Consider the following 25,816-nt stretch of genomic DNA (forward strand, 5'->3'; position numbering starts at 1 on the left):
GGTCTGAGGAGGAGCGGGGGAAAGGTTCAGAAATGGCTTTTGGCCTAGTTTTCCAGAATGAGGCCTGAGTTCTTCCTTAAATGCTATGATACAGCCACTAAACTGAAGCACAGTTATGTCTCTGGAGAAGATCCCTTATTCCTCTTCCTAGGGAGTGTTCTTACAATAGCTCCATTTCAATAGTTCTGTGAACAATGCTGTAAAAGATGTTCACTGATCCGTTCGTCTTATTATTCTTCAGCATGAGTCATTTAGTCCAAGGGGAAGGCCTTCCCTCCGTCATCCCTTCCCTAACCACTGTGCTTGCCTTCATGGCTGCATTTCTGGCTGGGGGCAGTTGAATTGTGACATTTCCTTCTAGTAAAGGGCTTTAATTTGGTGAGCAGCTTGCTTTACTAGGGAAGGATTTTAAAAAATAAAACGTAGTTTGCTGTTTTAAATTCTGCTTCCTTGATTTCTAGCCCACTGGAATGTTTTCCTTAGAGAGAAAATGTTTTGTTTTTTGGTTTTGTTTTTTAATTTGTGTGATGGATAAATCCAACTAGCAACTGCAATTAGGGTATCATAACTCAGTTGTATCATGCCCTAGCAAATGTAGCTTTGCAAATAGCATAGAATGTCAGGCAGACTTGCATGCCAAGCAGCACTCTTATTATAGTGCTAATGAACCAGACCCATGGGCACATCCAACAAATCACCAGCCCCACTGATTTCCAAATGGAAGAACTTAACAGCTGCCTAAACTCAGAGATTCCAGGCAAGCTATTGCCTCATCCCAAATTTGGGGAGCCAGGTAGTGGGCCATATGAATAACACCCATAGAAATTAAAAATAGGAGAGCCCCCGGTGGTTCATTCAGGGTTAAATAGTGTGGCTAGATTTAAAGAGCCAGACAGTTGTTTTTGACCAGTAATTGTAGCTATGTTAGGGAATAATCAAATCTCATGCTTCAGGGCAGAAGCTAATCACAGGGGTCAGGAAGGAATCTCCACCTCCTTAACCTCCATGTCTAGCACTGCATGAGTGAACAGGTCCCTTATTTCTCAGGTATTTTTAAAGGCTTTTTCCTTCCCCTGAAGAACTGAGTATTTGCAACTAGACAGTTTGACAGGTTAACAGTCTGAGTCAGTGGGGTACATTTCCCGTTTCCTGGTCTTTGCACATTTGTACTGTGGCTGAATGTTTTTCAGTGAAACTATATTAGGATCTTGTGAATAAAGTTAGCTTAATGGAATGAAGATTCTTTTTGTCTTTTTGCTCAGGCCTGGATTCCTGGAGAAAGTGTAGAAAGCACCTAACCATGATTCAATGAGACAGCGTCAGAAGCAGAAATCTGTTCTCCTCATGTAGTGCCTTGGGCTCCTCGGACTTCATTTTTTAATTGGAGGGCATTAAAGAACAGGGTGTTCACAAATAATTCAGAGTTCTGACATTAATTTGACTAAATGTAATTTAGTGTCAAATGAGATTAGCCTGCAGTGATCTTCATTACAGAAGCGCCTTCGTCTTTTCCTGTCCTCCTCTTTCGTGTATGTGTGAGCAGAATGCAGAGCTGAGGCACTGGCTTGATGGAGCGGAGCTGAAATGCAGGTTTATTGAATATGTCTGCCAGGCTCTGTTCACTTTGGAATACACATTCCAGGTTTCCAGGCAGCACTGTTTGGAGAGGGCATGCGATGCTGTTGAGAAAGGGTAGGATAGACCTAGAGCTGGCTTGTACGGAGCCACCGCTCCTTTGCTTTGAGAATCTGTTTACTTGGGTACTAGAAGACAGCGCTACTATCCTCCCCTATGCCTGAGATCAGCATGCATCACTGGAGCATGGCCACCCCTGACATCCTGAATCTGGGAATTCTAGGTCTGTTTTGCACGCTCAGCTCATGTAACTCCCCAGCTCAGCATGCACCCCATTGGGCAACTGCCAGCCTTTTAACATGATCTGAGAGGCTCTCTGTCCTAAAGTTTTGTCTGTATTTGTTATGAAGCTTGTCATTCTATGGGAGCAATCTGGGAAATACTTGTTACTTGTTCATTCCAAGAAAGTCCTACACTGAGTGATCTGCTGGCGAGTCCATATGTGTGATAGGTTTTGTTGCTTTGACATGCAGTAAACATTGCCCATATTGGGGATTTGAGCTAGTTACAGCCATTGGGATAGCTGCATCAGTGGAAATGCCATGTAAAACAGTCAATCTGCATTAGTGCTGCTTGTCCTGGTTTCAGTAAGGAGTGAGCTTCACTGATGCAAATCAGTTTTTGGCCAATCTACTGTGTGGGTTTGTACTGGGGCAGTTATGCTGCAGACTTGCCGTTTGGGGCTGTAATAGGGGAAAATCCCTATTGTAGATAAGGACTCAGTACTGTATAATGAGGTGTCTGTCTTTGATTCAGTCTTTCCAAGACCCCATCTGCGTGGGGAAATTTGCTGTCCTGAAGCCGTTTTCGATATGTGGTCTTGTAAACCATTTCAAGTAACTGTTTGCTGGTTGCTGTGGATGGAGCAAAAACAATTCCAATTTAAAGATGGAGGCCAGTGGGACTCTGCCTGTTGCCTGAGATCTCAGGTAGGGTCTGTCAGAGCTGTTCTCTAGATTAGGCAGTAATCTGGAGCTGAGCAAGGTTTTTTTTTTCCATTTACAACTGGATGGCAGTGTTGTCACCTGAAATGGTTTTCATTTATTTTACAGCATAGCTGGTGCCCAAGCCAGCATTAGCCAGGTTATATGGCATTATCTATCATTCCCCACCAGTGCTAATGTGTCAGGAACACGCTTTTGCTGAACGACAATACAGGGTGCTTCCTACCAGATGTTAGTGGAGGGCTTTGAAATAAAGGGAGAGGAACTTGGTCATTAGACTGATTGTGGTGGCCTGGATGAGTCTCCTTGGAGATGTGTGGAATTGAATCCTCCTTTCACGCTGCATGACTGCTCTTCGGAAAGGTGTCTGAGCGAGCCTCGATTCATGCTGTGAAATGCTATCTTTTTGACAACTCCAGTGAGCTCTGAGAGTGCAGCTTGGATAGTCAAGAGTTTTGCTTTTCTCCTAGATGGTGTGTGTAGTTTGTCCCCTGGAGGGAGCGGCATGACTCATTCAGCCACTGAGTGATCAGTGAAATGGCACTGGGGCATTGGGCCGGAAGAACCTTCGTGCAAGCTACTGGATAAGGTGGATCAAGCAACGCCACAGCAAGCATCTTGAGTGAGGGTTTTATAACCCTTATCCAGGAAATTGAGTGGTGTTGCAGGGAAGCAAGTTGTGTAATGGGAGCTCATGTGCTGGAAGCAGGGAGAGCAGGAGAAGGATCTTAGTGAGGGAAACACTCTTTTTAGCAACAACCCACACACCAGTGAAGACATGACCTCTTATTTATATTATGGTAGCATTTCCAAGCCTGCAGTCTTGGGCCGTGACCCCACTGTGCTTGGTGCTTCACAAACACAGATCAGACTATACCGGCCCCAAAGAGCTTATGACGTACGTTGAATCCCTATATAAAGATCGCTTATGAAGTGACTGTGGGCTGTTCACCAGGACATTTATTGTAGGCCATGCTCTGTCCCAAGGCATTAGATTGAGCAGTGAATTGAGGATGTAGAGTGCTCTGTATTATCTTACTGAAGCACAGGGTACCCTATATCACTGGGTGTGCTGTCCGGGGCCCCAATCCTGCCTCGTGCTGAGCGCCCATCAACTCCTGCTGAAAATGGTGATTGTCTAGGATACTGTACCTGTGGCGAAATCAAGACAGTAGGAGAAGCATTTCTCTGTCCATCATCTTGCCACAAGTTATCAACCTTTGGTTCTGTATTTTATTTCCCTCTGCTTCTTCCCCTATTGATGTCGTCTGTAGTTGTAGTTCAGGATGCACACGGGAAAGGAAACACATTTAGTTGAGGGCACAACAATAGAGCCCTGGTTATTCACAAAGCGTTGATTGCAGAATAGCTAATACACAGAACCCCGTAAGAAATCTGAAATTAGCATGCAGCCATTTCATTTTTGCTTCATTTTTTTCCCCATACACATTGGAATTGCTAAAGTGGTGATGGAGGGAATTAGTCATGGTTGTCAACTTCAGGCAATTTCATTGAGGGGAGGAAAAAATTAACTGCTTTAATGGCATTTTTAATGCTTATTGGCCCCCGAGCCACTAATTAATTGAATGTAAGTATTCTCTGAACTGCCAGTTTTGGTCCACCCACTTTGCTTGGGAAAATCCACTCTGTGTGATGGGTGGCACTAACTTCAGATTGTTGGTGGCAAACTTTTAATACCTTCAGACTCTCTGTACCAGCACTTCTAGATATGCACTGGGAAAGCAAGTGGTTGAGGGGAAAGCAGGATCTAGAAAATATGGAGGAGTGTGTCCTAGTGGTTAGAGCAGGGATGTAGGCACCAGAGCTTTTGGGTTCTAGTCATGACACTGCCACTGGTTTGCTGCAGTAAATCATTCAAGGCCTGATTTTCAGAGGTGCCGAGCCTCTAGCTGCCTTCAGTTGGAGACATTAGCGTTCAGCACTTGTAAAAATCAAGTCCTTAGCCTCTCCGTTTCTTTTCCTCCATCTGTCAAATGGTGGATAGTGCTGCTCTCTGTGTTTTAAGCAGTGAAGGTCTTCGGTGAAAAGCCATGAAGTTCTTAACTGTTGTATTAAATTTTAACTTGATCAAAATGTGTACTTGTTTCTAGGACAAGCTGCCAGTTAGCCCATTAACAAGGGTGAGGCTGATTTTATTCTGTCAAGCAAGGTGTAGTAATACTTAGTACTTCTATTCTCCAAGTGCAAAACCTCCCCACTCTCCTAAGAAGCAGGCATATACCACTATTCCCATTTGAAGATGGGGAACAGAGGCCAAGGGGACGCTGTGACTTCCCTGAGAGCACAGAGAGTGTCCGTATCAGAGCGAGACTTAAGGACTCCGAGTTCTTGGCCTCCAGTTCCGTGTTCGGATGGGTTTGCACACCCGTGCTGCACAGGTGAAGCGTGATTGCATGAGGCTAAATGTGAAGCTTCCATAGCCTGCTGGAAAGTATAGCTTTCATGGCACTAACCTCAGACGGATGCCGGGGCAAGCTATTTCCTTCTGAACTGAATTGCAGTATTGTCATGCTCCCTGAAATAGCTTCTCTTTATCCAATCTTTCCAAATTCAGCTACTTCCGTTACATTCAGAATGCTGTCCTTTAAGATGCTGTTGGACCCTGCAATTGAACAGTTTTTACGAGCCTGGCAGCAGCAGCAAATAGCAGCTCAGACGGCAGAGCTCAGAGCTTCAGATATTCTTGTGGGGCTTGTAATTGCTGCTGCACTAGAAACTGGTGGGTTATGCAAAGTACTTGGGTTTGTTACTGAAGTGTGGCTGGCCTGGAGATCTAGAGTCGGGTTGTGATGCCATGTGGGGAGTCTATGTAGAGCCCCCTTTGCTGTCCAGAAGGGACATGGCAGATGTGCTCAGTTCTGAGTGTGCAGCAGGGAAGTGAAAGTGCTTCTATCCACTCCGTGATGAGAGTGGGAGGCAGTGCAGTTTCAGCTGAAACAGAGATCCCCAATGTCCGGGCCTTCGGAGGTGGTAGGGTTGGGATTTCAGATGACATCACACACCGCCTTCCTCCACAACATAATTTGCACTTTCCAAACACCTTGAGGAGCTCTTCATTGGGTACTCACCAGCTTTCCTGAAGTTGCAGAGCTATCCAACAGTAGGCATGCAAAAAGCAGCTATAGACTTCAGATACAGCAATCTGTGTAGCACTGTGGTCTATGTGGGATGAATTTGCTATCCTCAGTTCAATTCCCAGCAAACAGATCACTAAAAAACCCACAACAGATCACAAACGCCTCTGCGGCCAGCAATAATTTTCCCCTTTGGTAGTCTTAGCAAGGTCCATGGAGTCTGAACTCCCCTGTCATCCCTAAGGGAGCTCCTTCCAGGTCCGAATTGCTGGCGGAATGGTGTGGAGGAAGCTTGCTTTGGCTGTCACCTGTTGCGTATTTGTGCTAAGGATAAATGGAGGTCTCAGGCCGGTCATCTGACATCTTTTCCCAGCGCTAAGTTCATAAAGTTTGTTAAAGTCTGTCAAGTTTCCATCTTCAAATTTAATGGAAATGATTTCACCAGCAGGGTTTATCATGTCTCTCAAAGAAAAGTGACATAAGGTGGTAAGTCTAACGGCTGTGCAGCGACCTCGGATCGAGGGTGAGCATTGCTCTGTTACTATTCATGCTGGTCGGTAAGTTAGCAAATGTGTAGCATCTTGGGTAGAGAACTGGTCAAGCAGCCAAGTAACACTCTGCAGAAAGTGAATCCATAACAGCAGTAGTAGAGATTCTGGACAATGCAGATTCACCTGTGCCCTCTCAAATGAAGATTAAAGGCAAGGGGGTTGCTTTGACTCCTGTAATGACTGGACCAGGCTGTCTTTTCTGTTTGCTGGATCCTGTTCAATCTGGCAAAATTACGATGAGGTTCCTCATTTGCTATTTTAATAGTTAGCATTCCCTATACCAAGTCTGTCCTGCCATCCAGGGCCTGTCTTTGGAGTGCAGGCTTGCTAACAGAAGCAGAGGTTGTATTAGTGTGAATGTAGCTGAGCAGCTGGAACTCATTAAACTGTTCTGCTGTCTGGATGAGGCTACACGTCCGATGCCGAACTCCTTTTGCCTTAGGCTTTTCCTTGGCTGGAGAGGGAGGATGGAATGAGGCCAGATTGTGTGTAAGGCGCAGCATGTGAAAACTGGGTAGCTAACTGCTTGCAGAGTTCCCTGTTGGAGGAGAAATTCTGGCAGATTTCAGCAGCTTCGCTTTTGCCATTTCACTTTGAGGTCACTAAGCAGCAAGGGGAGGCTATCTTGGCACAACGTGGTCTTTGACTTTGTGTTCTTCCTTTTAATGAGACACCTGAAGATTTACAGGCTGTCTAATTACAATGCAATACATCAAGCGTGACTGAAGCAGACCCTCTCTCCAAAAGCTTGTACTTCCATAGGCAGGTCAGGTGCACAGTTAGTGACTCATTGCTAAGGGATCACAGATTAGCATCTTCTTGGACCCTGCCCTGTAGCATACTGTCTATCTTCCTCTGTTTAGAAAGTACCTAGCAAGCTGGGAGCACTACCACAGTCTAAATAATAATGCTTAGTCCCCCGTGGCTGGGGGAAAGACAAAAGAGCATTTCAGTTGTCAAGATGATGAAACAGTAAAGCTGCTGTTTAGAAGGTGCTGTCATCAATGGCTTGTATTCCCATAGTCACCACTGGTGTGTGTATGCACCCCCCCTCCCCCACACATACACCTATCTGTGCCAGTGTTCTCCATCAGGAAATGTTTGTATTGCATTGTTGGCTTTGATGTGAAGGGGATGCTGCTCAGGTGTTCCAGTGCTCACCCTTTGGACTTGCCTTTCGCTTCCTTTGGAGGAGCTCAAAGCACTTCAGACATTGAGATTAGGCTGAGCCTTGCCCGCACTGAATCAGATGGTTATACCTACTGTACAGATGAGGAAAGTGAATCAAGGACTAGGGAAGTGATCTCCTGGGTCTCGGTCCTGTATCTGAACACTAGGAAAATCCTGCCTCTCCCCCGTCCGCTCAGTTCATGCTCTTTATGTCAGTCACAGAAGTGGTACGTTTCATGTTTATCAATAAAACCTGCAGTTGAGAAGTAGGCCTGTTCAGTGACATTCCGGTTCTGCCTGGCAAGAGAGGATTTCCAGAGGTTCTGTAATAAAAGCAGGCCGGGGGGAGATTTCCTTATACATATTGTGGTCCTGTATCGGAATTCTGCACTCATGCAAGCATGCTAAACAAGCCATCTGTACTACAGGGGAAAAAATGATTTGTGACTTCTATTCCCTGATGGAACACAACAACTCCATTCCTCCATTTGCGAAAAGGGGGTGAGATGAGGGGCTGGGCTCCTGCCATAGAATTCAGGTTTTTGTGCAGGTTAGGGTCCACGTGTAGCATTGAACAGTTTGCCTCTCGCAGCCCAGAGAAGTTCATGAGGTAAGAAGCACGTGTTACCAGGAATCAAGTCTGAAGTGTGGGTTTTCCAGAAGTTTTTTTTATTGTAATTGGCATTTCTGGGCCTGCTGCTGGAGGGAGCTCACTCAGTGGGCAGTGGGAACAGTAGGAGCAATGCAAGAGCCCTGTGAAAGTGACTATTCCCAAACTTGTCCAGTAATGGTCTAGAACAGTCCTTGGAAGAACTAGCTGTAGTGGGTTGGGATCAAGGGGAGACTCGTACTCCTGGCTCCGATGCACATCTGCTCTGTGGTCTTTGGCAAGTCACTTGCACAACTTCTTCCACTGAAAGGGAGTCAGGCCTGTGACCACAGTGCAAGAACCTCTTCTTCTGTAACACAGGTGTGATGCTAACCTACTGGGCAGGATCATGGTGAATATTATCAGGTGCTTTGGAAATGGAAAGCCGTGGATAAGGTGTCTCATATTGCTAAAAAGTAACGTTAATCCTCAGGGTTTTTTTTCTGATAAAGAATTTCCCAACCCACTTTAATAGTGATTGTAAATAGAGTTTCTGTATAGTTAGTGTAAGAAATGGCATCACTTTTTAATAAGATGGTTGTGTTCAGCATTAGGCTTAGAAATGCCCCTTGTAAATAAACTGTTTCAGTGTTTTTAGGGTAAATAGTGCTTTTTTGCCTTGTGAACTACTGGGTCCGGTTTTGCTTCTGTACAAGCCTTCCTCTGGGCAAAAAATCCTGATTGGTTTAGTCATGAAGTTTACTGGATTCCTCTTAAACTGAATTGAGTTGGAGAAGGAGAAACAGCACAGAGAAAGGAAGGGACTGAGGGAAAGGGATTCACTTTGGGGGTGACCTGGAAGGAGGTGATGAGGATACCAGAGGGGGAAGAGGGAAGTCACAGCTGAGCTTGTTGAATGTCTCTGGTGTCCTTGGGTAAATCTCACTCAGGGAGTGCTTTAGTGGGGATCAAGTTGTCGGGCTTATGGGAAACAGTGAAGACAGAAACACAGTAAGGAATATGGCAGAACTTAAGGAGAACAAATTTGTAGTGGAGGAGATGTGGTAACAGGACTTTCTCCAAAGGTTCTCGGAGGACTTGTATGTAGAGTGTGAGCCTGGGTTGGTGAGATGGACTTTTCACAGGAGAGTGAAGCAGAAGGATTGTACAGATCATCACAGGGAAGGCACGGCACAGGCTGGGACAGAGCCATACAGGAGACATGAGCACGGATGGATTAGAAACTATGGAAAGGAATTGGGGGAAGGTCAAGGAGGTGAACCTGAAGGCATCAGCTGTGTATCTTGACAGAATGTTCCTGGTTTCCCTGTGGATAACGCATTACTATGGACAGTTGGGAGACTGAAGAGGAGCAGCTCATTCATTTGGTTGGCAAAAGGCTAAAAGATTGTTAGCCTTTGTGTTTAATTATTTCCTTTAAAGGCAGATGATTTTTTATTAGAGATGGAATCTGGATGGGTTTAAAGGACACTCCTGTAAACTGCGGATGACTTACAGGAAAGACCATAAAGATTGATTGGGAGCTGTTACGCTCTCTACTTGTTAAGTCCCCTTAATATGCAGATTGGCCCTGAGGGATTTTAATGCAACGCATAAAAATGAGAGAGGGTGAGGAGAAACCAGCTCGGTTCATAAAATATTAGGTTTTGAGCTCATGCTTGGCTCGAGAGGCAACCCAACATTCCTAAGCCTGCTGCAGCAAGAGGAAGCAAGTCCATTGCCTCTCAGGCTTGGCCCTCGCTTGGGAATCTTCTGCGTAAGGCACGTGTTCACAGCAGAACTATTTGCTACCAGCCCTGTGCTTAGACAGCTGTTGAGAGACTGGAAATGGTCTCTGTCTTTTGAAATGAGCATGATTCAAAATGTAAATAAGGTCTATATCTACATTAAAACAAAACAAGTGCAGCCATCGCACTTGTTTCATTCATTTGGGCCCAGATAGCTCTTCCTGCTGCTTGAGTTAATGTCACTTGGAAAAGGTTTGGTCTCCTGTAAACCATGTCCTGGAGAGTGTGTATGTGCACGCATGCAGCTTGCAACAGTGGCACTGAATTCTTGATGGCCGAAGTAAAGGGTCTTGCCCCAGTGTTGGGCTAGAGAAGACTGAGCATGGTACTGGGAGCCAGGAACTCCCGAGTTTGAATCCTGGCTCTGAAACCAGCTTGCTGTGTGAACTCAGGCAAGCCAACTGACCACCTCTGTACCTCCATAAGCTTTGATAAACCCCAAGAGCGAGATCCTCCTCCTTGCACCTAAAGGCCCCATTTCTGCTGGGCTGTGGAGATTCCAGACAGCACCAGGAGGCTGCTCCAGCCCAGCTCAGACAGGTGCAAAGGTGGCTTAAAGATCCCTCAGCTTCCTACTTCCCCCCTCTGAGACACGGCACAGAACCTCACCCCACATGTGAGTGGGAACAGCATTGGGTGCGTTCTACTTGTAGGCCGGAGCTGTTCACAAACCTGGGTATAACTGCTGCCCATGAGAGCAAAACCTGACTGCCCGAAGAGTTCTCTAACCCTGCTAATGCTTAGCCTTGTTTCCCTCTCAATTCCCCGAGCTGGCGCAAATTACATGGCTCCCCGGCCTGCTAGTCTCATAGAGCTTTTGTTGTTTCCCACCCCTGCTGCTGCTCTTGTATCCCAGTGGAGCCTGTAGGAGCTTAAACTCATGAAGGGCCTTTCTGTCCTTTTGACAGGGTTGTGTGTGTTTTACAAGACAGCTGTTCGCTATACAGAAGCCAGCATAAAAAACGAGGACTTGTGGCACCTTAGAGATTAACACATTTATTTGGGCATAAGCTTTTGTGGGCTAGAACCCACTTCATCAGATGCATGGAGTGGAAGATACAGGAGGAAGCTATACATACATAGTACATGAACAGATGGGGGTTGCCTTACCAATTCTAACAAGACAATTCAATTAAAGTGGGCTATTATTAACAGAGGAAGAATCACTTTTGTAGTGGTAATCAGGGTGGCCCATTTCAAACAGTTGACAAGAAGGTGCAAGTAACAGTAGGGGAAAATTAGCATGGGGAAATTAGTTTTTAGTTCTTGTAATGACCCATCCATTCCCGGTCTTTGTTCAGGGCTAATTTGATGGTGTCCAGTTTGCAAATTAATTCCAGTTCTGCAGTTTCTCATTGGAATCTGTTTTTGAAGTTTTTTTGTTGAAGAATTGCCACTTTTAGGTCTGTTGTTGAGTGTCCAGGGAGGTTGAAGTGTTCTGACAGGTTTTTGCATGTTATGATTCTTGACGTCTGATTTGTCCATTTATTCTTTTGCGTAGAAGCCAGCATGTTTGTTACCTTTTGAAGGGTTTCCCGTAGTGCTTCCTATTGTGTTTTCCATTACCAAACAATCAGACTAAAGTTCTCAATTGAACCCTTGTTGCGGAGTCTTTGGTGTCTGTTAGATTTGTGAAGGGTAGCTAGCTTTAAAAAGAAAGTTTGCCTACGCTGACGGCTCACTACCCCTTCGCGTGCCTGCTGTACCATTGCTCTCTCTTTCTGAGGTGAAACCCCACAAAGGCAGGCATGAGAACTCCTCCATATTGGGAACAGCAGCTGGTACCAGAGAGCTGAATTCCTCAGTGCCTTTAAAAACTGACCTTTTGAAAAGCATGGAAGGAATGGCCCTGGTAAGCTAGAGGCTCTCTGTGCCAAGCTCTTTCCACTGTTTTAAACAGCGCTCACACATGAGTGCTCTGGTACGGTGGCTATCAACTTCAGACACTCTTCTGCAGAGACCTGCTGCGCCTGCATTTCCTGAAGCTTTAGTGTTTTCTCTCCACTGTAGATGGAGCGGGGAAGGTGTTCATTTGCCTTCCTGACTCCTGTACTGCACGTGCTGAACCCCGCGGGGAGCCCTGTTTTCTAGTCACTCGGTGACTTAATCCCCCACCAGGGGCGGCTCTAGCCATTTCGCCGCCCCAAGCATGGCGGCACGCCGCGGGGGGGGCTCTACCGGTTGCTGGTCCCATGGGTCCGGTGGACCTCCCACAGACGTGCCTGCGGAGGGTCCGCTGGTCCCGCGGCTCTGGTGGACCTCCTGCGGGCATGCCTGCAGATGCTCCACTGAAGCCGCGGGACCAGCGGACCCTCCGCAGGCACGTCTGTGGGAGGTCCACCGGAGCCGCCTGCCGCCCTCCCGGCAACTGGCAGAGCGCCCCCCGCAGCATGCCGCCCCGAGCATGCGCTTGGCGTGCTGGGGCCTGGAGCCGCCCCTGTCTGCCACCATTGTTTTTAGTTAAATAATTCTCTGCAGCCTGACCTGAGGGCAGTGCTCCCAAATACATTGTACTGCGCATGCTCTTCAAAGCATTCCCTCTGTTCCTTTAAGTGCTGATCTCCCTATTGAAAGGAACAGCTCTTCTTTTAAGGGTAGGGCCTGCTGCACTTTGTGCTGGGCAAAGCGAAGGCTGTAGCTGTCAGTACTCTCTGCTGTCATGAGCAGGGTACGTGGGGAGGGGCCTGGTAGTCTTGGTCATGCAGCACCAATGACAGTCAGCTCAACCTGGAAGAAGTCTGCCTGTGGTGTGTGCATGCACTGATACCCTACAAGCCCCTAAAATATGCTGTAGACTAATGAGGCGGGAGAGGGCCCCGTTGATAAACACCCCATCCTGGAGCATACACTTGTGGGGTATTGCCGTATGCTGCGGATGCGTTGAAGGGTTGAGTACCATCAGCACCGGTAAGCTGCTAACACACCCTCACACTGAGTGACTCGCTACATTTACATTTTGTGTTTAATTTTTTTCAATGATGGTGCTATGTCACGTATCCTTCCACTGTGAAAATAGTTCCCCTAAAGGATGAGAGAAGGAAGAGGCTCTGAATTACCTTTTTTTTTAATTCCACTGCTTTGACTAGACTTTTCAGTCCCCCTTTCCCTTACGGTTCCATGCACTACGTGGACCCCTCTTGTCATGGGACACTTTCAGTGACACTGCAGCCAACTTGAGCTAGATTTCTTTTATAAAAATGAACTCCGAAATAGCCAAGACCTGGCAGTTCACCTTTAATCTGTGGCCAGCTCAGGAATGGAGAGGGCATGTCTGCAGCTGAAGTTGGGCTCTCCAGGTATACGGTGGTGTACAGAACCTAGCGTAATGGGGGACCTACTTTGATTGGGGCACTATTGCAATACGGGTCAGTGGTGTTAACTGGATATGGATCTTCAAGTAGCTGTTACAGTATGGCTATATCACTGATGGGGGAGACGCATCTGGCCTTACATATGCACGCTGCGGGTCTAACTGGATACTGACAGGCATGTAGTTTCTGATCAGTGAAGGAAGCGCAGTCTGCATGTGCTCACTCTCGCATTCATTCCCGCTTCACACCGAGATAATGAGTTTTGTAAAGCAGCATCTAATGATGAAAGCCTCTGCACTGGAGAGGGCTGGATTGCCTCTGTCCCCATGGAGATGGATGATAGATTACAGAGATACTGACCTTCCCTGGATCTCCAGCTCTCACTAAAATAAATTCAATTTATTCTCTTTGGTTCTCAAGGGACCCTAGGCAGAGATGAGCTTCTCCTGCCTGTCAGTGTGCAGTGGTTCTATTTATACGCAAAAGGGGATTGTTTATGCAGTAGGGAGATTTGAATTGCTAAACCATGATCAAAGAAATGGCTGATTAAAACATCTACATAGGAAAGAGGAAAGTCCCTTATATCAGTGTCCTGAAATCTATTGGCTGCAAAGAGATACTGTGGAACAAACTGAATGAGAGAAGGGAGGGGGTAGCTGCATTCATCCCTTAATTGCTTCAGCAAGCACACTGCACACTCCAGAATTAACCCATCAATACACCTGGTGACTTGTTTCACTTCTGCCTAGGCTGTCTGCTTATGGCAGGTGGTGGGCCCTATGGTAGGTATGTGAAGCTGAGAAACTCACTGGAGGGGAAGTGGTCTGTGGAATTCCCCGTTCCTCGTGGGGGCATCCTGGGAGGGCACTGAAGAGCTACAGCATGGCTTTTGAGTGCCAGCTGCTACAAGATCTCATGGGTATCAGCTTGGTAGAGAGTCCATTATGGAAATCCAACTGAAACCTGCAGATGTTGTTGTCAAATGGCTCCATGGAGTGAAGGGGCTAGAGATGAAGCATGCTTAGTCAAAAAAAACAGGAGTACTTGTGGCACCTTAAAGACTAACAAATTTATTTAAGCATGAGCTTTCGTGAGCTACAGCTCACTTCTTCGGATGCATTTTATTGCTCTGCCCCCTGGTGGAGTCATTCCTGTGAAGCTTCATGCATATTCCCCTGCTGCAGAGTGGCCTCCCTTTTCTCACCTGGGAGCAGAGTAGGAAGGGTGGGGGAAGGTAGCTATAACATACATAGTTCCTGCTGCCGCTGCGCTCTGCTGCCACGTCTCTCTCTCATTCTGTTTCCACAGGGCTGTAACGTAATGGAAGATCAGGACCTTCGGGAGATCGGGATTAGCGACCCGCAGCACCGCAGAAAACTTCTCCAGGCCGCACGTCCCCTTCCCAAGGTGACAGTTGTATTAATCGCTGTGTGTAGCTGAGTTGCTGCAGCTCAGGTGGGGAGCAGGGTGATGGAGCTAGCAAATCTCAAACGGCATGGCTGTGGTGTGGAGGGCCACGATACAGAAAACAAAGCATGTAACCCCAGCCATCCCTCTGTAGATACAGTCCCTGGCTATTTGGAAAGCTACTCTCTGGGAGAGGGCCATCGAGAAGAGGGCTTACGACCGCATCAATAGAGCATCCCACACCAGAGATGGGAATGGCCAGTAGGGGGACAGTACTTGGGTTTTAAGCTTGTGGAGAAGCAGAGGCTTCTTTTTCTGCTGAGCTGACTGGGCACGAACTGGTGCGTCTGGACTGTAGGGAGCCACCAGAAGGATGTGGCTTACAGGGCTGAGTGACAGCTCCGGAACACCAGGCTCCTTGGAACCGCAGCTGAGAATCCTGCGGGCTATGCAGGCAGGTTGGGGAGGACCACGCTTCACTGTGGGGAACTCTGCCTCTCTCTCTGGTTGCTGAAAGCTTTGCTCTGTGTGTTCATACGGTGCAAGAACAACAAGGCTTGTGGAGAGCTTGCATTAAGGACTCAGGAGTAGAGTCCCCTAATGCTAGGGATGTATAAGGCATCGCCCCTGGCAGGAAGTACTAGCGTGGTCACTGGTATTCCAGCGATGGCTTTCTGAACATCCTATTTTTGGGGTACTGCCACTTGCAGCCAGGGCCCCAAATGGCAAATGTAGTCAGGAGCATGATGAACTTCACTCAGCTTTCGGCTCTTCCAAAGCTGTCTCCAGCTGCATTGAAGTCTAATTGCTCTGGTATTTGTTATGGCCAGTGAAATCTAAGAAGAGTAACAGCTGCCCTCAGTTTGCCTGCCACCCTTCTCTCACACACTCAGCAAGTGTCTGATATAACCTCATGGCAGTACTTCCAGTTACAGCCAACGGTCCTGTGACCCAGCTTGAATTAGCGCTAATACACTAACCTGGCTCAAGTGCTGAAACAAGACAGTCTTCCTCTTGCACCTGATTTCTCAGGCCTTTGCCAGGGGCTGTGTTGCGAAATTGGACGCTACCTTATCTGTGCCAGTGGCATGTAATGAGGCTATTTCAGGCACTTGGAACAGAGCGTCATCCAGGCTGCGGGCAGCAGGGTGCCTCCCGCTAGTGCATAAATGAAATAAATGGCATGTGTTCAGTGGAGCGACTCTCCAGCTCCATTTGTCAGAGGAAAATATGCCCAAGAGTTGAAGGGAGAACTTAGCAGTCTCCTCTCTCATGCTTTTTGGGGTGTGGTCACAGAGGGCAGATGGACCTGGTCAGCCGCGAGATGGGTGGGATGTGAATAGCCATTGTAAATAGATGAGAACGTTCCCGCCTCTTCCACCAGCCAGTTCCCATCTCCAGTTACTTTGGAGCGGGGCTTGGAATTGGCGCTGAAGATAGCCAGTGCACTGCTGGATCACCACACTAGTCCCTTGTCATTGCTGTGAAGTGACTTCGGGAGTGGAGCTCAGAGGAGGTTTCAGTCTAGTTGCTAGTGGGCAGTTGCCACATCATAAAACCACCAGCACTTTTGGCACTTTCTACTGCCTTTATGATGCTTTCAATAGCGATGCTAAGGACTGAACAGGCTGTGGAGATGGCACTCAGTTCTGCAGTGCACGTCCCAGTCAGGACTAAGGTTGTTTGATGGGGAAGCCAGAGAGAGGGCCTGTCCTTCTGCTGTCTGTCACCTGATAATCGAGGGACTCCATCCTCCAGGGCTATTTAATGCAGCAACTTTTCTGAGCATTAAATTGACCAATGAGAGATTTTCCTCCCAGCCTCTGGTATTGGGAACATTCCCCTGGGTCTCCTTTTTCTGGCAGCCTTCTCCAAGTGCGCACATGTGTTGGATTGTGCCTCTCCCTCCCCCCGGCTGGACCCAGCTGCCCAATTACTCCTGAAGTGCACAGACCTTAAGGTCATCTTTGGCAAGAATAATCGGCTTCTCAGGCTAGAGCCAGGGGCGGGACAGGAAAACTGTGCTCTTGCGCCTGTCCTGCTTCAGGAAAAGCACCTCCGCCCAAAGTACGCAGCCAAATAGACAGCTGACTGGCGTTCGAGCTTCGCTACATTCTAAAGACACTTACAACTTGAATATGAACGTATCCCCCCCGGGCCGCTGTGCGGTTCTGTGCTTTAAAGGGTAAATGCGGAAGGGAGGGAATGCTATCCAGTGAGCACAGCGCGGGACTCGGAGTTGGGATTCCTGGATTCTTTCTCGATTTTTCTCACTGTGCATCCTTTGGCGTGTTGGTGAACCTCGGTGCCTTGCTTGCCTGCCTGTTAATGGGAGAAATGCTTACCTGGCCCCAGGGTTTTTACAAAATGCTTTGAGATCTTCATGTGGAAGTCACTGTACAAATCCCCATTATAATTCTTTAGTTACATTTGGTTTTAATTGCAGCCATTGTGGGTTTTGGAATCTGAGCTGTTTGGGATCCCCAGAGGCTTTTTAACCCTTTCTTGTCTTGCCCATTTTTAGGTGAAATCTCTGGGTTGCGATGGGAACAGCCAGCCTTCGGTTCCCGCTTGGCTTGACTCTTTGGGGCTGCAGGATTACATTCAGTCCTTCCTGTCGAGTGGCTACAGCTCCATTGACACTGTGAAAAACCTCTGGGAGCTTGAAATAGTAAATGTAGGTATTGGCTTTGCTATTAATCCTGCACAGGTTCCCTCCAGACGGGTACGACTTGCAGAGAGGTTCGTTAGACCCAATGCAGCAATGTCATAAACTCTTCAAATACAAAGGTGCAAGGAGAATCAGCGCCAGTGTAGGATGATTCTGTGCCCCAGCACCTTCATTCCAAATACTCAGGGACTAGAAAAATGCTTGAGACTGTCTTAACTCAGGGAAAGCCTGTGAATACGTAGAACCGTTCTTTGGTGTGAATGAGAGGGTTCCAATTGTAATGGGTCTATTCTGATTCCTTTCCTTTCTCTGTCGCCGATTCATGTGATTGATGCTTGCATAGCCCTGAGTTTAAAACAGCCCTTTGTCTTTTGTCTAATTAAAATGTAACCTGTCAACTGCAGTGATAGTTCTTTAGGGTTTGCACCCTGAAAAAGTAAACAGTAGTTTTTTGTATGCAGTTGGGGTACCAGGCAGCATGATCTAGTGGCTTAAGTTTGGGTTGAAAACAAGCAACAGCTTTGCTCTAATCTCAACTGTGATGCTAACTTGTGTGTGACTTCGGATGCGTCACTTATCCCATCTGTGCCTTGGTTTCCCCAGCTGTTACCTGGGGTTAATGCTGACCGATTTCACAAGGCGGTGCGGGGGGGGAGGGGGGGTGTGCTGATGGATTAGGTCCTATTTACGCAGCATCTTGCCAATGTGGAGCTGTATATATGTGCTGAATTAGGAGGAGGAGTATATTTCATGCTGTACCAAATTCCTCTGCTTTGGGATGAAACTGACAAGAAATGACACTAAGGTTGTACAGCAGAGATGCTGAACAGTGTCAGCAAACATGGTGACGAGGGAAGGCCCGGCAGTGGGGCAATTCCCATTCTCAGCCGAAAACTGACAGCTATTAGTTTGACTAGAAGAAGATAAAAAATTGCACGACATGCTCAGGGGGATACCAAAATCCTTGCCCACCCTCCTTGAACTGAGCTAACCTTCCCCTTTGACTCCAGGTGCTGAAGGTGAATCTGCTTGGCCATCGGAAGCGAATCATTGCCTCCTTGGCGGACAGACCGTACGAGGAGCCACCCCAGAAACCACCGCGGTTCTCACAGCTGAGGGTGAGTCATTGTTTGTGTTGCTGGCTGCCTGATCGATACGTCTGCATGGAGCACTATCAGCCACTGCCAGGATGTTTTCTTCTGTGCTGGCTCATCTCTTTCCTTTTAAGAAACTAAAATCAAGTCTGCCTTAGAAATAATCTCCTTTTTGATTAACAGCTAAGACCTCTGGGGAACTGAGACTGGGGGAATGTGCTCACTGAGAGCTCAGGTGTTACAAAAGATTTCCAGATGGGAATCCGGGCACAGATGGGAAAGCGAGAACATGCTCGCCCTTTCTCTCTGAGCCTCATTCTCTCTCGAAAGCACTAGAATTTCTCCTAGGAGAGTCAGTTAAAAGGTGCCACAAAAATAACCTTCCTCTGTGTCAATATTTTATAAGTTAACTTGTTTGAAATATTTACTGTGGGTAGTAAATTTCCAGAGTGGTTTCAGAGACGTACATCAATTTTTTTTTAAAGAAGTAGGTTTCCAACCTAGACACTTTAACCTTCGTTATAAAAAGCAAAATGCCTTGATGTGAACTGTGACCCACTGGAGATGCTCAGACAAGGGCTGGATGTTCCTTCTGGGTCTCAAATGCCAATTGAATTGCCCTTCTGAATTTTTTTCCACTGGTTAGTTTGGGGAAAATAATTGGACCTTGCAGTTGGGGTTTGAGACAGCAGCATCTCTGGCTTTGTGTATGGGGAGAGAGTGCATTTAAGCTAAGCGCTACTCCTCCAAATGGGTACGTGTAGCAATACCTGGAATACTTGACATGCTATGCGTTCATGCAGATTCCATGCCTAAGCCTGGCTGTAAGCAGGGTTGTAGTCGTTTGCATCTGGTTGAATTTGGTTGCTTTTTAAAGTCTGGAGAAATAAGTACAAGCTTGGAAGAGCTGATGGAGTTCAAACAGGAGCTCTGGTTAGGGCAAACATCACAACCAGTGCATTTTTAATCAGAAGCACCAGTACATCTGCAGCGTTGGCTCTGTCACTAGGACACACTTGGGGCAATGAGAACTTCCCCTCCATCACACTTCTATGCAGTGTTTGTAGCAGTTAATTCTAACAGCACTTCCAGATGAATGGCCCGTGCAAAGCTTGCTGCTCTGGTGTCCAAGACAGCGAGGCAGCTGGGCTGCACTGCCTCTCTAAATGGCCTGACAACCGCAGCAGAGGCCTGAGGTGGGCTTGTAGCAGGAGTGTTCCTAATACATGTGTGTGGCTGAGGAGGGGGGTGAGGAGCTAGAGGCACCCTGTCTGAGGGGCACAGCCAGGAAAGGGCAGCAGTTCTGGCATCTGACTGGGGTTTGATGCCAGTTATGCTTTCTAGACACATGTGAGTTTTGGCCTTGGGGGTAGAGGGCTTGGCATGTTGGGTAGACTCGCAGCCTCTGCCTTCCCAAGGTGTCCGTGGCAATACATGGCAGTGGTCACAAGCTCAGGACCTCAATACTTTCTTGGAACACTCTAAACACCAAATAGGGAGGACTCCTGTCCCCTGGATCCTTTCTGCTCCGGGTCACTGGTTCTATTCCAGCCCAGGTTGGTGCCCTCTAATGGCTGTTTGGCCTGGGCGAAATTTGCTTGGGTCTCAGTCCAGTTCCTCCTGGACAGTGTCCATAGCACAAAACCCTCCATCACACTTGGCACTAGAGGGCCTTCAGTGCTCCTAGGTCAAGAACTGAGCATGAGGTTGACTTCCCTCTCCTCGGACCCCTTCCCTCCCCCAGAGCTGGTTCCTTCAGCCTGGGGATGTAATACGTGGTGGGGAGGAGTATAGCTCTGTTTTGTCATTTCAACCTGTACTTGCTTGGATACAGAGAGGACTCTGGTCCCCGTGGCGCTGAATCCTGCACCTTCCACTAGCATTGAATCACAGGGTTTGTAGATAGCAAATGCCCAGATGGGAAACAGCCAGCTGAGAATCCAAGATTCGCTGAAACATCCTCTTGAGACAGACAGGACTGAAGGAAGAGAAGGAACTGCCTTGGCACAGTGTCAGCTGATTGAAATGCCGGGTAGGGAGGAGGTAGAAGAGAATGGGGCCATTTGTAACATTTCCTGATGCTACAGCTGCCGAGTTCCTAAAGCCCAATTCTGGCATTGCAGAACGGAAGGATGTCAATGGAAAATTAAGCGAGGGTGTTGAATGGAACTAATGCGCGTTGCAGCTGTGAGCTCCCACAAGCACCAGCTTGAGTTCCCTGCATTGTCTTCTGGGCCCTGGATCGGCACGTACCGGGGCGACACTCTCTCTTCCCCGCAATTATAGCCAGCCATTGTAAGGCATTTGGATTGATCTCTTATCACTGTGCTATCTAGGGCCTCAGTCTTTGGGTTGGTAAATTCTATAATGCCACTTAAAATGCATCATTTTTTTAGGGCTTTGACCCAAGGCTGATCCTGGCCAAAAGTCAGTCCACGGATGTCTGCCCTCTAGTGAGAATAAACACACAGTAAAGGTAGCAAAGTGTCCAGTGCTGCAGCAGTGAGGCCATGTCAGAACTTAAGATAGTCCTGGAGTGATTGTGGGGTGAGAGGGAGAGAACCTATCAGGTGACCTGCCTTTCACAGGAGACAGCAAAGGAAATTCTTAGGGAAGAGCAGACCAGGCCAGAAGTGTCAGGTCCCATTAACCCTTTGTGCAGGCATTGGCAAGGTGGGGTTTGCAGTGCCAGACTTCTGCCCTGGAAAGGAGGGGCTGCTCACATCCCATCTGAATATCCCTTGTGGCTTTGGTGTGGAATTCAAGGCTGGTTTGCACTCACCTTTGAGCAAGCCACCTCTAGTCTCTGCACAGCACCCTGGACAGCTGCCAGAAGTCGGCCACCTTTTAGGCCATCCTTGACTTTAAATCAGCAGTCTTAGTGGTGGCTGGGGAAGTGCCCTGCGTACATAGGGGAGTTAATGAACTGTCTAGTGGTTTGGTTTCAAAATCAATTAACTGCCCATTCCCACAATATGTCCCTGGTGTACCCCGGAGATGGCTGGACTCTGGCTTACAGCACCTGTGAGATTTCCCATGTTCCTTAGGGCAGAGCCAGGCCAATGCGTGACAAAGGAGACTTCTGCAGGGAAGACCTTGTGTTAGCTGGCTCCGTTGCACTGCTTTTCCTCTTCCAAACCATGGTGGCTTTAGAAGGGGGTTAGTCAAACCAGCAACACTCCCAGCTCTGGCCTCCATGCTCTTCATTGGCAAAGTTGGTCCCAGAAGGAGATGTGCTGTTTAAAAACACAAAGCGACCGCCGTAGCTGGCAGGCAGGGATTGTGGAATGTGCCCACTCAGGCCAGTTGTCTTTAGATCTGTGTCTGTCTCTGCCTCCAGTGCCAGGATCTGATGTCCCAGACTTCCTCACCGCTGAGCCAGACTGACTCCTACACGGGGAGGTCAGCAGAGCTCTTGCTGCCTTCGGGGGATACTGGGAAGAGGCGACATGACAGTGGCCATGATGCTGCTTCTCACCCCAGAGCCGACCGATACAAAGCACAGGTTAGAGCGAGCTTGTTTCCTGTGGGTTCCTCTGCACGGGAGCCTGCGTAGCTCCCCAGCGGTGTGGCTGGGAGACGCAACTGTGTGCCCCAGATGGGGGTAGTGAAGCACTCTGACTGCTAGATGAAGGATGCTCAGAGTGCGAAGGGGACGCAGTGTGGCCTGGTTGTTAGAGTGGAACACCTGGGTTCTGTTCCTGGCTCTGCACTGACCTGCTCTCTGACCTTGGGCAAATCCCTTCCCCTCTCTGGGTGTCATCTCCCATCTGTAAAGTGGGGATGTGACCACCCCGTGCACGTAGGGCTTGCTTTTCCTGGGGTGCATTTTCCCTTGTGCTCTGATGTCTGGGGGACCCTGGGAGCTGCTATGAGACAGCAGCTGGCTGGGGTTGCGGGGATGAGATCAGTGATGCGCACGCTGGCTGTCCTATGCCCTCTGAAGAATTCCCCTAGTTTGGTTGGTTGATGCTCTTGCTGGGCTGTTAGCACTGAGAATTGAACCTGAGCTGAGTGGGGAATGGCTACTGGGCTCTTCCACCTTCGTAAGTTGCCATGTCACTGTGCCTGTTTGAAGCACTTTGGTTTTGGTTAGATGCTCTCCCCTGGGGCTTCCTATCTCACATACTGCGTGCGTCCGAGCTAGATGTCTGGTTGGGTCCTCTGAGGCTTTTACGCTTGTGCTTGTCCCCTCAGGAGGAGCATCGTGAGTCCAGACTGACTCTCAGGCCCCCAAGTCTCGCTGCGCCGTATGCGCCTGTCCAGAATTGGCAACACCAGCCCGAGAAGCTCATCTTCGAGTCCTGCGGGTACGAGGCTAACGTAAGTGGATTTCAGCTCCTTGCGTCCAGGAGGCCTCCAGAGTTTGTGCTCAGTTCTCAACATGCAGGAAGGTTATGCTCACCCTCACTGGGGTTCTGCAGCCCCTTTTCCCCCATGGCACTTGTAGTGAGGATCCTTTCTGCCAACTCAGTGGAGTGTGCACTCTGCTCCTGGGGGAGCCTGGCTCAGTCTCTCCGGTTTCCATCCCTGGGCTTAGCTAGGACTGCTGTGCAGAGCCCTGGGCTCAGTCCCTTGGAGGGAGCGGGCGCTAGCCATTGGTCTACAGCCGTGACTGGCTCTGGGAGAAGTCCAGACGAGTTGGCTTTGGTGGGAGGATGGGGACTACAACCAGAATACTGTTGGAGGGTGTAAAGAAGGGGAGTGAGAGGATCCCCCAGGCCTGCATATGACCCTTTATCTCTTGAGGATGATGGGGAAAGTGATTTTTCAGCAGTTTGCTCTACGTTGCTTTGGGGGCAGGAGTGGCTTTTGAGGCTTCCAAGCTCAGTGGAGCCAGTTAACAGCAGCATCCTTTCCTCTCCTTGTTTCCAATAGTATCTGGGCTCCATGTTAATCAAAGACCTGCGAGGGACGGAGTCGACGCAGGATGCCTGTGCAAAGATGAGGGTAGGTGGGTGGCGGACAGGAGAAGCATGGATGGTGTGGAGCATGAAGCTTGTGGTGACTGAGGGTGCACATGGAGTGTCCCTCTGTGCAGGGCTAAAGCCACAGCTCAGGAGGAAGGCTGGCCTGGTGTGTGGAAATGGTGCCATTGGCACGGCTGGTGAAAGCCTTGGAGTGAAATTTTTGTTCCTCTCAGGCTGCGCGTCACCAAATTGTCCCCCCGCCTTTCAGATTTCAAACACTGGGAAAGAGGGACTTTTGCTGCACAAGGTGCACGGGTCCCTCTTCCAGTCTGGAGCACCATGGAAAAATTCATGCCGAGAGCTCTACACACTCCTGTGACTGTCGCTCTGCTGGCTACACAGATCCCTCCCAGTAATACCCCAAATGAGAGCTGTGGAGTCCCACTGAAAGAGGAAGTGTTTAATTTGTACCTGCTCATCTCTGTGTTCTTATTTCTGCAGAAATCCACAGAGCATATGAAGAAGATCCCAACCATAATATTATCCATTACTTACAAAGGGGTGAAGTTCATAGATGCTTCTAACAAGGTACGCTTAGAATGCCCTCAGTGTAGCGTTCAGATGGGACAGTCCGTGCACCCGTCTCCTCACTCATCTGCTGTATGTGGCTTCAAGTCCTATCAGCTGACTAGACAGCCTCAAACATGAGTACGCTCTGGCTAGCCCTGTGGAGCCAGCCTGGCCACGGGAGAATCCGCCTCTTGCATCAGCAGTCAGCAGCTCTGTTCTGTGTGTGGAATCCTTATTGCTAGTGGAGAAGGGGGAGGCAGAGAGAACCCAGATGGATTTCCTTTTCCCAGGCAACGTTCATGGCACCACATGTCAAAGGCAGTGTTAGCTGGTGATTGGAGGAGGGGATGGAGTCTCACTGGGTTCTAGTCTCAGGCCTGTCCCTGACATGCTCCATTGACCTTGGACCAATTATTTAATCTCTCTGCCTTGGTTTCCTTCTCTGTAAACTGAGATTAAGTCCAGCCTATCGCATGGGGATGTTTTGAGGCACTAACAGTTGGTGCTGGACTCTGAAACACTTTCACGGAAGGTGCTCCAGAAGAGCACAGCGTTACTGGTGCGGGAGGATCTAACAGTTTTTGCTAGCACTCCCTGCTGGCTGACCCCTTGTATGGCTGCATAACCTGGGAATACTGCTTTCCCCCTCTGAGTGGTGCTCTTACATAGCTCCTTAGACTAGGAATCGGTTTCTAGGACACAGGCATTACAATATACCATATCCCTTTTTTCTGTGCCTTCTGGGGCTAGCTGTGAGCTACTCCCCGAGAAACCAAACCACCGCTCTAATTCCTCCCTTTGACTCCAACAAGATGTGGGGCTAGGACTGGGGCAGCTTGGGCCTCCCTCACTCCCAGCATCTCCCATCTGTCTGTTTGCCCTTTGTCTGCAATATGCTGCTCTGTTTGTCAAGTGTCTTAAAATCACTGTAGTAGTAACACATGGTGAAAACCCTGAGTTGATTTAAAAATGGCCCTGGGCGATGTGGTCCTGCTGTGATGGGAAGCATCAACTGTTCCTGTGTCAACCTGTCTGTTAGAATGGAGAGAAGTAGAATAACCTTCCTACAAGCGCTAAGATCACTTGGAAAGGACAGCCAGGACCTCCCCTCAGTTTGTACCTGTATTCCCTCATCACACTCCCTTACGTGCATACAGCTAGGTGCTTTGCTGAGCTTGGATAGGGTGGCTGTTATTTCCTAGGAGGAGATAGTGTGGGACAATCCAACTATCTATATATCCCACAAAATTGGCTGCCTGTGTTTAACTCTGGTAGAATGTTATCGCTGAGCACGAAATCCGGAACATCTCCTGTGCGGCCCAGGACCCCGAAGATCTCTGCACTTTCGCCTATATCACCAAGGACCTGCAGACCAGCCACCACTACTGCCATGTCTTCAGCACTGTCGATGTGGTGAGTGGCACATGTGCACAAAAGGATTCTTGCCCTGCCTTGTGTCCCAAAGTGTTGCACAAGCCATCCGTACACAGCTGACGCCTCTGGGAAAAGAGGGCATTGACCGGCTCACTGCAAAACAGGGGTGCAGGGGGAATTTCCCCAAGAAACTAGGGCAAACCCCTGTCATGGAACTGGATCTGTTTCTTACTAGGAGGAAGGGCTAAACATGCCCAGTGCACTGAGCTGTCTCCTCCAGCTCTTGCCATATCGTTGTGCACTAGTAGATAATCCAGGTATGATGCGTGTTCTGCTGCCAGAGATGACAGCAGAGGGTGTTGTACTAAAGCTCTTCACAGAGAAATTGGAGAAAGAAAAAACCTCATTAGCTCCTACCCCGTCCTTTGGGGCAAGATTGTTCCCTTCAGTGATTCTTCAGGGACTCGGGCCTTGTCCACACACACACATTCCTTTAACTATACCAATACAGCCCCTAGCACGGTCACAGCTACGTGGGCGTAAGGGTGCCTAATGCTGGTATTGCTTATTCCCCTTCCCATACGGATATCAGCTGTCTCGTATAAGAGTCTTTATGCCAGTATAACAGCATCCTCACTAGGGGGATTGTACCATAACTATTTCAGTAGAAAAGTCACCCCCTTTCCC

The 25,816-nt window shown here is 48.4% G+C and overlaps 1 protein-coding gene across 1 annotated transcript in view; it reads left to right on the top strand.

The window, feature by feature from the left end:
• Positions 1–25,816, top strand: part of ANKS1A (ankyrin repeat and sterile alpha motif domain containing 1A) — a 157,103-nt gene that overhangs the window by 124,493 nt on the left and 6,794 nt on the right. The window contains 8 exon segments of the mRNA XM_039534856.1: positions 14,412–14,510; positions 17,035–17,187; positions 18,192–18,299; positions 21,616–21,780; positions 22,473–22,598; positions 23,154–23,225; positions 23,687–23,773; positions 25,031–25,168. Coding sequence (XP_039390790.1) covers positions 14,412–14,510; positions 17,035–17,187; positions 18,192–18,299; positions 21,616–21,780; positions 22,473–22,598; positions 23,154–23,225; positions 23,687–23,773; positions 25,031–25,168 — 948 coding nt within the window.

The sequence above is a fragment of the Mauremys reevesii genome, linkage group 4 (genome assembly GCF_016161935.1).
Source record: "Mauremys reevesii isolate NIE-2019 linkage group 4, ASM1616193v1, whole genome shotgun sequence".
Taxonomy (NCBI): Eukaryota; Metazoa; Chordata; order Testudines; family Geoemydidae; genus Mauremys; species Mauremys reevesii.